The 12,750-nt window shown below is 39.9% G+C and overlaps 1 protein-coding gene across 2 annotated transcripts in view; it reads right to left on the bottom strand.

Moving 5' to 3' along the window:
• Positions 1-640: 640 nt before the first annotated feature.
• Positions 641-12,750, bottom strand: part of ppm1j (protein phosphatase, Mg2+/Mn2+ dependent, 1J) — a 30,291-nt gene continuing 18,181 nt past the window's right edge. For both annotated transcript variants that reach the window (XM_074671774.1, XM_074671782.1), the window contains exons 4-10: positions 10,856-10,968; positions 10,519-10,603; positions 9,963-10,081; positions 7,677-7,740; positions 7,439-7,546; positions 6,887-7,038; positions 641-3,275 (exon numbers count right to left, since the gene is read on the bottom strand). In XM_074671774.1, the coding sequence (XP_074527875.1) occupies positions 3,128-3,275; positions 6,887-7,038; positions 7,439-7,546; positions 7,677-7,740; positions 9,963-10,081; positions 10,519-10,603; positions 10,856-10,968 (789 nt within the window). In that variant the 3' untranslated portion in view covers positions 641-3,127. The remainder of the gene's footprint in view (positions 3,276-6,886; positions 7,039-7,438; positions 7,547-7,676; positions 7,741-9,962; positions 10,082-10,518; positions 10,604-10,855; positions 10,969-12,750) is intronic.

Below are 12,750 nucleotides of genomic sequence, written 5' to 3'. Positions count from 1 at the left end.
TTATTTATTGTTAAGAGTATAATAATCAGTCAGCATATAATTAAATACCTTTTACCGGCCTGACCATCTTTATCCCAGCAGCAACAAACCTGTGAAATTGCAAGACTTCATCCTCAGGCGGGATTTGTGCAATGGTTTCATCAGGTGTCTGTCAAACCAATTAGTATTCAAATTCCACAAAAAACTGCAGCCTTTCTGCCTTAATGTAGCTATCACAGTTTAATTTCTTGTTGAGGTAGCTCTTGCTTTCTTCATTCTCTACTTCCTGAGGGTGGAAGTGACGCTGTTCACTCTCAGAAATCGATCATCACACTACTGTGTACGATTAGAGACGACAGACCCCGGAGATGACTCATTTCTGTAAGGCGGACTGAAAGCAACAGTGTCATCTGGAAATTAGGAACTGGAGCTGAACTGATGTGTTGGTAAAGAAAGGAGGAACAGTAAAGCCTGTGGTTGGCAGCGCAGAATTTACCCTGATCCTCTGAGGTATGTGAGACATTTCACAAAGATATTCTGCCCATGGGAAATAATTTTGTCATTTGATAACTTTATGAGTCAACATAATCTCATAATCTCTATTCCGACCGAAGAGTTTCCTGAATGAGAAATACAGACGGAGTCACACCAAAGTGGGAAAAAGTCTGATTTAATTCTAAACTTGTACATGTTATCCTTCCACCTCACATTTTAAAGGCTCATATGCTAAGACACCACCATCTCAAACAGCAATGGATAGAAACATAAAAAATTAAACTTCTGATACTGTTAACAACCAAATTCATCTTTAAAAATATATGGATAATCTAAATAACAACATGACAGAACATAAAAATGGTACAAACGAGGTATACAGTACATTGAATGGCATACAATGCTTTTATCCATCTGTAAAAGGATCAAATTTAGTGCATCTGGAGAAAAATCTGAGTCCCTTACAGCTTTAATAAGGCATAAGTGTGAAATGTATCACATCTTACTATACCGAGACATTTATTGACATCAAGTTACTCCTCTTGGGGTGGAAAAAAGAAACCATGCATTAAAATCACACAATGATCCTGTTCCTTCATATTATTTACCGATCACAAGTACAACAGATCAAGCTAACAAACAATAGTGGATTTAGCTTCACTACAAGCTAGAAACAGCAGCAAAAAGGGAGTAAAACTGATTTTAAGTGATTTTTCAGTCATTAAATTAAACAAGTGCAAAACTTCACAAAAATAGAAATAGGGTAAGTTTTTTTCAAACAGAGCAACATGTTGTTGGCTTAATTGTGGGGCTAAAAGGAACATTTATTTAAAATAAACTGGCAAGTATTTGTCTTTCTTTTACCCCCATCTTAAGGGAGCAGGGCGTAGAAATTAAACTTTACATTCCAAAGAGAAAGTGGTTGAAATCTTCTTTTTGCTTTAAACCAGAGTGAGCGCTGAAGGCTTAAGCTGCAGTCTCAAATAATAGCTCAGAAATGTGAGCCGTTGACCTCATTTGGGCCTTTCTGCATTCAGCACAACAGCATTAGGATTACACCTCGGCAGTTCGGGGCTGTTCTACAGTCTACCTGCGCTTGCTCATGTGTAGCTGTGCCCAAACCCTCCTTGTCTTTGCAATGATTAAAAGAAGTAAAACAATCTAAAAGTACATTCGATAAAATGTAACGAATCAACAGACTTCAACGGAGCATGTGCAACAGTGCCTAAGGTGTCTTCAATCAAACATCATTAAGAAAGGAAATGCAGGGATACAGGCTCAGCTGATTCCTGCTGGGTCCTGGGTATCCTGCAGGGTAAAAGCAATGCAGAATCCCGCCCTCCTGTGCTGTGATTGGCTAATTCTTGGGGCCTCATAGTTTTTTTTCACCTTGAAGCTCTTCCACAGTAAAGCCTGTCGTTCATGTGTCACATACGGTAAAAGTTAAGTAACGTCTCCATCCAAAACCATGAGCTTCTTCTCAAACTAAAGAGTAGTTTTTGCACTGTAGACAGGAAGCACAAAGACGGAAGCCAAAAAGTGTGCAGCTCCCTCTACAGGCTGCCTGGCAAATTGGTCAAAGTCCTCAATTTTATGGTAAAAGATGAAGCACGGGTCAAGAATTCAACTTGATATTAGTATATTTGGAAGAATTTGTATTTTGGTTTTAGGACTGGAAGGAAAGTCAATCAATTGCACAAACTCAGACCTCAAATGCACCATAATGTGTCTGAGCAGATAATTTGGCTTCACTTTTGTGCGGTAAAGTGTCATGCATCTCTTTGTGGTTATTTGTGTGGCTTTTAGTTAGGACAAATAAGAGAAGTGTTTCGGACCAAACTAAGAGCTTTTCTTCAAATTGACAAAGTAGTGTTGGGCCTTGACCTAATCTAGATTAAAGTATTTCAGGAGATTTAAATATTTGTGTTGTCTTCTGCGGTAGGCCCTATATTTCACTTACTGGACTTAAAACCAATCACAGCACAGGTGGACGTCATTCAGCAGAGCTTTTTCTCAGAAAATTAAATAGTAAAGGTCCATTCCTCTGTTTTAACACATTTTGCATGCTTTTTTAAATGTACAGACATGAATCTCATGGGTTTTTGTTTGCTTTATGGTTTTTGCGTGTATTTGTTTTTAGATTTTCCATCTTCTCGCCACAACAGCTTCTCTTTGGTTTCCTCACATTCTCTTCAGCTATCCTCCCTTACATTACATTTCACTTCTTTTCTTTTTTTATTTTTTTTTTACAAAAAGGAGCCACATTTAGGGCATTGAGCGATGAAACATGCCCGACAAATTGATCAGTGAAAATGAGCAATTCATTCAAAGGGTCGAGAAGCTATCTGGCTTTGAACAGGAACAGGAAACGAAAAAACCGCAAAGGTTATAATTCTCACTGGCGACTGTCAGGAACAGTAGATCCAGGAAAAATACAGCGAGTCCTCTCACAGAGTCACTGAGGGTCTTTTGTTACATGACGAGGTTGAAGTAAAGCGGCTGGAACTCATTCAGTCTGGTGTGTTGATGAAGATAGCTGCTCAAAATCGAGTCTTTTCATTCGCAAAGTCTTTCTTCGTTTTCGTCTCCCGTCGACTCCTCTGTGGATGGGACCAGAAAAGGACCCTCAAGAGTCAGCTGAGTCAGGACCTTGTCATGTCTCTGACTCATAACCTGCCAGAGGGACCACAAACACGGTGATGTCATCCCCCGAGCCCAGTCTCTCATTGGGTAGCCGCCAGCCGCGCTCCTTTAGCACTCCACGAGAGCGCATCAGCAGGTCCTGGGCTGCCAGCGTGTACCTGTGAAACACACACAACAGTCAGGGTTAAAGAAGGACTAACCTCAGACAAGAGAGACTCAAACACAGATTGGAAAGCTAACTAAGTCATGCGCCGTATTGCTTGGAAATGTACTTATAGGAGTTCTTTGATTAGTTTTGACACAGGTTTACTGTCTGTATATGACCTTTAGAAGCAAAATGGACAATCAGTGAGAAGATTAACATTTATAGTCAGATATGGTTCTTATTGCCGATCATCACTCCCATCAGCCAACTTTGAGGAAGCCAAGAGGTTTCCAAAGTGAGGATCACTTCAGGGGTTGCAAAATAGCTTCCAAAATCAAAAACTATCAGCAAGTGCATACCTCGTTTTAATAATATAGACAAAAATAGGGGTTAACTTTTGTATAAAGAAAATGTAAGATCAGTTTTTAACATTTCTTTGCAGCCGCAAGTCCCCCACTAAGGGAGCTACGGTATCACTGAAAGCAGATTAATTTAGGAAATACAGCTATATGTGCACATAGGTGGTCCAATTTTTAACCGATCAGCTGAATTGAGTAACTTGGGCAATTTTTTCTTTCTAGTTTTAGTATCAGCCTGTGTATTCCAATGGCAGGGGGTCACTGGTCTCTGGTCAGACTTGGGGGTTGGGGGCTGAAAGTTTGATGAGATTATAGAGATTATAGAGATAGGCCCTGTATACAAGACAACATTTCATCCAAAAATGATAAAACACAGTGATACACAGTGAAAAAATATTTGTTTACACAGAAATGCTGAGGGCCTGAAAATGCTGTAGTAAGCATGCCAGCCCTGTAGGTGGTGCTATGACTGTCTTGTCCAGAAGCAGCTTTTGGTAGATCTCTACTGAAGTAGAGTTGAGCTGATCATCTCGTGCACAGGTGTCAAACTCGTGCCATGGAGGGCCAAGAGGCTGCAGGTTTTCTATCCAACCAAGAACTTCACCAGCTGGTTTCACTGATTAGTCCCTGCTCTCTGCTTGAAGGTGAGGTAATCAGTGGAATCAGCTGGTGTAGTGTTTGGTTGGAAGGAAAACCTGCAGCCTCTTGGCCCTCCATGGCACGAGTTTGACATCCCTGATCTGGTGTATTGGTGAATGCTAAGTGCAAAAGTGGTGCAACAGATGCACATTTTGATGAAAGACAGTCAGCAGATTACACTGAGCAGCACAAGCACAACATGGTAGTTCGCGACGACTGTAACAATGGTACTGTTGAACTCATGGTTGACTGTTGTATGCGCTTGCTCAAAGAGGAGTGTGACGTCAACATTTCCACTGAAAATGCTGGCTTACTGTATACACCGCAACGGTGTTGGCAGCGTTTCAGAAAAATTCCACTCTGGCCGTTTCCAAAAGTTTGTGTTTTAGGTCGGCTAAAAGGCCGTTTACATGTCAACGCGAAGCTGAAACGCAACAAAACTTTTGCGTTTCACCCTAAAACCGTTGTTGTGTAAATGGACCCTAAGGACCACAAGAAAGGACGTGGTCACACTAGCCCAGCTTGTTTGGCCAGTGTGACCGCAAGTGTGCCGTGCTTAAGTATGATCCACTTCTCTGCTTTGGCACGCTTCGAAGAGGTGGGTTTCAGCACAGTTCACTTCATGCACAAGCACAAGCACACTTGTGACAGCGCTTATGATCCATGATCCACTGCTCCTCTCGACAATCATTTTAAACAATAGCGAAGGTGTTAGAGGGCTGTATGGGACCAAAATGACCACTGGCTGTACTCTCCAAAAGGGGAATGGCACAGCAAGGGGAATCGCCCTTGAGTTTAGATGGCCAGTGTGACCGCACCGTAACATCTTGTCCCTAGGAGATCTCTTTCCTCATCGTGAAACGAGCAGTTATCAAGGAAACAGCCTCAGCTTGGCCAAAAGAGTGGGAGGATTGTGATTGGTTGACATGATTTCAAATTTACTGTATGATTAATCAAAGAGGGTAAGATGCCAGTTTGTGAATTTAGGCAATATACCAGATCTATTATTAGCACATGGGCAAGCATAACACAAATATACCTCTGATGGAGTACAAGTAAGACATTTATTGATTGAAAATATTGTTTAAATAAGTAGGAAATTTCAGAAAGAAGTGACTGGCAAAGTTGTCAAAGGTATACCTGTCGGTTACCTGCTGGTAAAGCAGCAAAGTGTTAAATTCAACTGGCAACTTCATGATAACAATAAAGTGTATCAAGTGTCAAAACAATTAAGGTCCGTCTGAAAGGATGCGAGCAAGATGCTTTAGAAAAAAGCTAGAAACTGTTCTTGTTTAGTCTATCAACAGTCTCATTCCTGTAACTAAAGAAGCACACATCGTCTCCAATGCTGGACAAATATTGGTTAAACAAAAAAAAGACAAACCAGAACAAGCGAGAGAAAACTTGTGGTTAGAAAACAGGAAATCAATGGTACCATCAATTATTCGTCAGGCTGTGGACTTGGCATCACCACAGAAACCTCTTCATTTGTTTAAATGTAACTTAGGACAAGTTAGGCAGGGATGAAAGAAGCTAAAAACTGAAGCAACAGTCTTTTATGGAGCTTGCCCTTTAACCCTCTTTACAGGATCCTTTTCTCAACTCTCTGGCCAATTAACCCTCTTGTAGAAAACTTACAGGTGTTTGTGTTAGGGATAGGTGTGTTTAACCTGCTCATAATCATAACTAATCACCATGTTTGGGACTTATTGTAACCCTCCCGGAGCACAAACACGACTGTTTCAACATCTTGAGCCGAGGTCAACCAGAGGCCACGCTCAGCGTGTGAAAAATATTGAGCAATAAAATAATCCCTGTTTGTTGTTAGCTGCTTATTCCAGCTATTGTGCTGTGCAAATCTTTACAGCTAATCCTCCGTTGGTCCAACACACAGAGGGGACGTTTGAGCCTGCAGAGGTGAGGCCTGTAATCCTGGATAACTAGTTGTTGAATAACAGGTTGAAACCTTTTGGTAAGAAGGGTCCAAGATGATAAAAATGATCAAGCAGGGATCATCCTAACTTGTACTTCCATCCATCTGAAAACCAACACTAGCAACTGCATTCATTAGGCTTATGTATCTGTCATCACCTAGTGGACAAACTGAGTATTGCATTGGATGCACACACCTGTGGTTGTCATGTTCAGACAGGACATATACTGCAAAAAAACTGAATTTTTAAAATTTATTTTAGGTACAAATTTTCTAATTATACTTGATGTGAGCCACACTCAACTAATCAGTCCAGAAAATATCTTGTTTCAAGTTGTTTACAGACAAAAATGAGGTCCAAGTTGCTTGTAACAAGTGAAAAAAATCTGCCAGCGGAACAAAAAAAACGTGTTCGAACATTTGCTTTAAATTGAATTTATATCTTATTACAAGTAACTTTTTTTCTTGTTCCATTGGAAGATTTTTTTTTTACTTGTTACAAGAAATTCAGACCTCATTTTTGTCTTAAAATAACTTTAAATAAGACTGGTAAGTTGAATGTGGCTCATATTAAATCTAAAAATACATTTTCTACTGAAAATAAGAGAAAAACACTTGATAAGATTTCAGTTTTTTTGCAGTGTAGAGGAGAAACAGCTTGAATAAAAACTTGATGTTGGTCAAACTTCATACCTCATGGGATCAGCGGGGTCACAGCATGATAGGTAAGCCGTCACAGCTTCGGCCACATCCTTATCTGTCGTCACATCCCACAATCCATCCGTGCCCATGACCAAGACATCGTCAGGGCCGTGTTTGTTTTCATCCAGGTTATAAACTTTCACCTACGAATAAAAAACATATTGATTCATCATGATGTCGAATGATGGCAGATATTTGCGTAAAGAACATGTTGTGTAAGAGGATAAGCAGAAATATTAAGGTGAGCAGGAGGAATAACCTTCTCTGACAGCAGTAAAGCTGCTTGTGTTACTCCATACTCTTTAAGCATCTTACTTAAAGTGTGATGTTGGTTTAGCCACAAAGGCCTGATAAAACCCTGAAGCTGAAGTGAAAAGCTCTCAAACAGGAAGTGAAAAGCACTGATGAGAGAGGCTGCGAGTGTTTTATACTTAACAAACAAAACACTTCCCAACTCATAATAGGTCAAAATTTTAGACTGTGTAAGTTGTGCTGTTTTTTGTTTCTACTGTTCATGAGTCCAATAGAAGAAACTCTGCTCACCTCAGGGATGCAGGAGAGGAACGGCTTGATGTAAATGTTGGAGTTATAAACCTTCAGGTCATGATCTCCCAACCCTCGAGTGACGCCGATTGTCGCCATGACACGGGCCTGAAAATATACACGCACACACAATCACATACAAAAGGTGCATATACACATTAACAAATACAAACACACCTGCAGATTAATGTTGATTGTTGATGTGCTGAGTATGACTCTGTGATTGTCTGTTTCTTACCTTCTTCCCCTCTCCATATATGAGGGGAAACTTCAGGTCATCTTCCACGATTGTTTTGTAAGCCCTTCAAAGAAACAACAGTGTTTTGATCACTTACTGTTTGTTACATTAAAAGCTGATTCCAGCTTTATAAATTTAAATTTTCATGCCACTTTATCACTTTTTTCCCAAAATATTAATTTTTTTTGAGACTCTAAACTCGTTTCAAAATAGAAAAAAAGAAGAAGTAGAAGAAGGAAGTGGTTGTTGTTGTGGGTTGAACATGTATTGATAGAATTTCTTGACGCTGTAAAATTGTCAACAGCAGCTTTGCCCACCCTCGTTCGTTAGTATACCCCCATATCTGTACCTCTAACTACTTTGATTGATTCATCTTTATTTTTTCTGACTTTTGATACCAGAACATAAACTGTACATAGAGTGGACAGCGTGGCTCCACCACTTACCATTCTATGGTTTCAAAGCCAAAATACCTCCGACACAGGCACCGCCATTGGCAGCCAGAGTCTGCGCAACAGAGGTTATGAGGGACTCAGAGAGAATCTGAGTGGAGCCAGGTGACAAAAATAATTTTCTTGGCTCTCGCTCCCAACATATTTTACAATACCCGAAAAAATACACAAGAACAGTAGCTGTCAATAATTGTTAAATGTGACTTACAGCCTTGTTTTAAATCTCATAATGAAAACAAAACTTTTCAGGATAAAGAGGACCTGCCAGCCAAATAATATCTTCATCACTGCAACAATCAGATGTAAGAAACATTTCTACGAGGTGTATTAGTTGTATTAAAGTTTGACCACAGCCCATCTGGAATAGCTGGGGAGATGGATTTTTTGACCAATACAACAGCCAGCCACCAGGGGAAGCAGTTTTTGAGGCAACCTCACTTTGAGCCAAGAAGATGACATCCATTTTTTTTTTACGGTCTCTAGGCCAGACAGTAATCCATCAGAAAACAGGGCGAGATTTGTGAGTGAAGTGTAGGAACCCCGGCAGCCTGCTCAAGGGCTGGCCTCATTTAACGCACATTCTAGACTACAAGGCTAAACCATAGATTGTATTACATGTGTAAATAGTATCTGTGATGTCATCCATCTGTTTTTGAAATGGTGTTTTAAAGCAAATTGTCAGTGGTAGCCATTTTGGAAATGAAGCAGGCTTTTGGCCTCTTCACTAACAGCTACAGGGTACCCTCCCGTCAGTCAGGGGAGTTGTGCCTCTGATTGAGTAAACTTGTGACCTTAATATACAGTGTGTGCGAAATAGAGGAATGAGGTCGTGAGAAGTGACAATTTTTTTATAACAAAGCTGTAAAGTTGTTTTGTGCAGCCAGCCCCAAGTGGTATCACAAATATCTGCAGTCTTTAGCTCTTTTGCATGGTTTCATCTCTCACATCCACAGTTTGCTGCTTGGGCGATAGCAGCGCCCCGAGTTTCATCAATGTATGAAAAAAAAAAAAAACTGGTAGTTAATTTTTTTTTCCAACCAAGCAGCAACCTCAATCTCCTTTGTCTAAAAATGAAGCCAATACAGAGACTCCTCTGACATCCACTTGGGGTTGGCTCCAAGAGTTAAGGAAACCCCATAAGAGCCTACATAAAAGAAGGCCTTTTACAGCAGAAACAAACATTTCTACAGCTTGGTACAAAGAAATAATCAATGTGGCTCATTTGTTATTAGGTACAAACTTTGCACGGATGACATTTTTTGCTAGCTTATCCATTTTGATCATCGGCTGCCAGCCATTTTCAGGGCTTGAACAATCTTTCTGCCTGAACTTTTCTGACTTGCAGCGTCTCGCTATGTCTCTGTCATCTCACATCTTCTCCTCATATCCATGCTGAGTTCTCATCCCAAGAGCCCAACGCTCTCACCCACAGTAGTTTACGAGCATGATTTTGATTGACAAGCTCCGTCAGACCCCCACTCCCCCCACTGAAAGACATAATTTACTTCTATAGACGCAGAAGCCAGAATTGATGTCCGTAGACATCAATGAAAAGGAGTGAGTTAAGACCGACACAGAAATTTGTATATTTGGGGGCATGATGAATTCACTGACGGCTGGGCTCATTTGACCTCTGCTTCATGTTTTTGGTTCTGATTAGAGTGACAGGAAGTTAGCTCGTGTCAAAACACCTTCGGAGTCTGATGTGTGACATCATTAGACTATATGTGTCCAATATAGTTCATAGTTGGCTCATGCTTTCCTCCTTTATAGAACAGAGTCTTCACAAAATGTGAATAACTGTCAGAAAAGTGATTAAAAGATCCACTTTTACCATCCAGTCATGGTGTGGTCTCTGTAGAGCATCTTTTTGCCCAGCTCACTGTGCTGGATCCTCCGAGGGAACTCAATGTGAGTGAACTCGTTTCCCAGGAGCTCCGGCCTCAGGAAGCCCTGGAGGGACACACAGAAGTGGGACAGGTTGCAGAATTAAAATCTTTATCTCCATCCTTGATAAGACTCAGAAGTTTCTCTAAAACAGCTGAAGTTGTAAGCACACATCAATCCTCTAGGGCTGAACATATGCTGTATACTAAAGACATAAAACAGCTCCCTGTTTTAGCAGCAAACATCATCCACCCACTCCATGACTCACATCTACAACCTGCTGCTAAAACTGGCAGCACGGTAATGCCGGTTTATTTCTGTGTGCTTCCTTAGGTTGCCTACTCATTATCCAATACTCTCTCTTATCGTTAGTCAAACCTCCCAGCAGCTCTGAAGTTATATTTATACGCTTTCTTTTACAGCTTTCTATGCACTGAGGAGCTCATAAAGCCTCTTTAACACTCCCCTGTGTGGGTAATGTAGTAAAGAAAACAGAAGCATACCAGGTACTGGAGCCGCTGCCTCTCTGACTCAGGTGTGAATTCATTCGTCATGGGAATAACTTCATTATTTCTGATGATTATGGCCCTGCAGGGAGGAGAAGAAAGGAGATATACACCCATTAGGACAGAGGAATGTTTTCCTTTTGTTGTGTGGATGAGAAACATCAGCATTAGTAGAAAGCTTCATGCTGCTGCAGTGTTCAGAGTGAGCCCCAGGGGGCAGCAGAGCCACGCACATCTAAGGAAGTCAGAACCTCCAAACTCTGCACACTGGAGAGATGAATTACTCAGAAATGTCATTAATCTTGAGCTCTGCAGTAAAGAGTTTCTTTTTTACCTGCTGTCTCCAGCGTTAGCAACGTAGAGCTTTCCCATCAAACTTAGAGCAGCTAAGGCACAGCAGCCACCGGAGATGGCGTACGACGATTTTTCCTTTTCGATGAGGTCATCCTGAAATAAAGAGAATAAAAAAAACATCTAAGTGAAAACAAAAGGCTACAGAAGCTCAGTGTTGTAAGAGCACTTTGCTTCTCATCACACAGAATGGCTCATTATTATCTTCATACATATTCAGAGAAACAACAAAACAGTCGTGCTGACTGAGAGGAACAAGGAGGCTTTGAAGATGCATTACTCAGAGTGTGGGTTATTATCAGAAGGAGGTTACATCAGAGAGGAGAGTCACTTTGAGCTAATTCAGTTCATTACAGACTCAATGCAAACAGAATCAGTCTGCTGCAGTGATTGTTTTTCACGCACGTATCAAAACAGGAGATCATCAAGTCCTGGGAGAAGCCGGCAGCTCTGTGCTGATGGTGCATTATAGATTCAAGATTCTAGATTCAATACTTCATTGCCATGTGGACACTGTCCATTGGGATTTGTTTCAGAGACACATTAACAATAAATACAAAAAAAGACAAAATCCACCTGTTACATAAAATATTCTAGTAAAATTGATCAGAAAGTAAAATATGATAAATACATTTTTAAAAAATACTGGCGCTTGTGGGAAAATCCTGCAAAAGTAAGATACAATATAATTGCCCCTAGATCCATAATAAATAAATAAATAAATAATGTGTAACTTAAAAGCCCCATACTTAAAGAAAATAAAAAATAAAATTGACTGTTTTAAAGTGGTGTCTGAATAGTGTGGGAGAATTCTAATAACCTTAAAAGTCCAGAATCAGAAATATGCTCATCACTACACTTTAATCTGGGTCTTAGAGTTTGAATTATTTATCCAGATTTTAAATCATTTATCATTTTTCGCATAAGCACTTTAACTGGCACTTTGATCGCAGGCTGCTGCATATGAACTTTTTTAACATAGAGAGGATGGTTGTGAGCAGTTTACAAACTATTAGCCATGCAGTTACAGGGGGTACACTGGAAAAAACTAAAATCTTATCGAGTGTTTTTGTCTTGTTTTCAGTAGAAAATGTCTTTTTAGACTTAATATGAGCGCCATTCACTTGACCAGTCCAGAAAAATGTCTTATTTCAAATTATCTGAAGACAAAAATGACAAGAGAAAAGTTTCTAGTATTAGACATTGTCCTAATATGTGTTCTCTTTATTGGACTTCTGGAGAAATCCCGTCTCATTACCTGCATGGCTGTTTTGTTTACAGCTAATGAAAATAAAGTCTGTGTCAGAGAGGATTTCTCGCGACTGATTCTTCTAAACAAGATGATTTCAATAAGGCGAAACGTTTTGGTGATATCCTTACAGAAACAAACCATTTTTAAAACAAGGAAGAGGCTTATCGACAGAGAAATGTTTGTTTTTTGAACATTATTATGTCAGGCAGGACAACAGTCCGTCTAAGTTGTGGGGTAACTTATTTAAATGTTTCTAATGTATTGTAATAATAGTGCTTTTATTAATGAAACTCCTGCCTTTATCTATTGTTAATCCCTGGCTGATGTTGAGCTGTTTATTTTATGCTTACCGCAGTTATAGCCTCATAACTTGGTTTTCAGCAAGATAGTGGGTTTCTGACTTCATATGTACACTCCAAAAACTGAAATCTTAAAAAGTGATTTTGTCTTATTTTCAGCTGAAAATGACTTATTAGACTTAATATGAGCGCCATTCACTTGACCAGTCCAGAAAAATGTCTTATTTCAAGTTATTTAAAGACAAAAATGAGGTCTGAATTGATCATAACAAGTGAAAAAAACAGCCCATGGAATTAAAAAAGTTACTTGTTTTGAAAAATTATTCT

Source organism: Halichoeres trimaculatus, unplaced genomic scaffold, assembly GCF_033239565.1.
Source record: "Halichoeres trimaculatus isolate MK-OKI-2021-1 unplaced genomic scaffold, fHalTri1.1 fHalTri1_scaffold_1, whole genome shotgun sequence".
Classification (NCBI taxonomy): domain Eukaryota; kingdom Metazoa; phylum Chordata; class Actinopteri; order Labriformes; family Labridae; genus Halichoeres; species Halichoeres trimaculatus.
The sequence above is the reverse complement of the archived record's forward strand: the minus strand, read 5'-3'. Positions and strand labels throughout refer to the sequence as shown.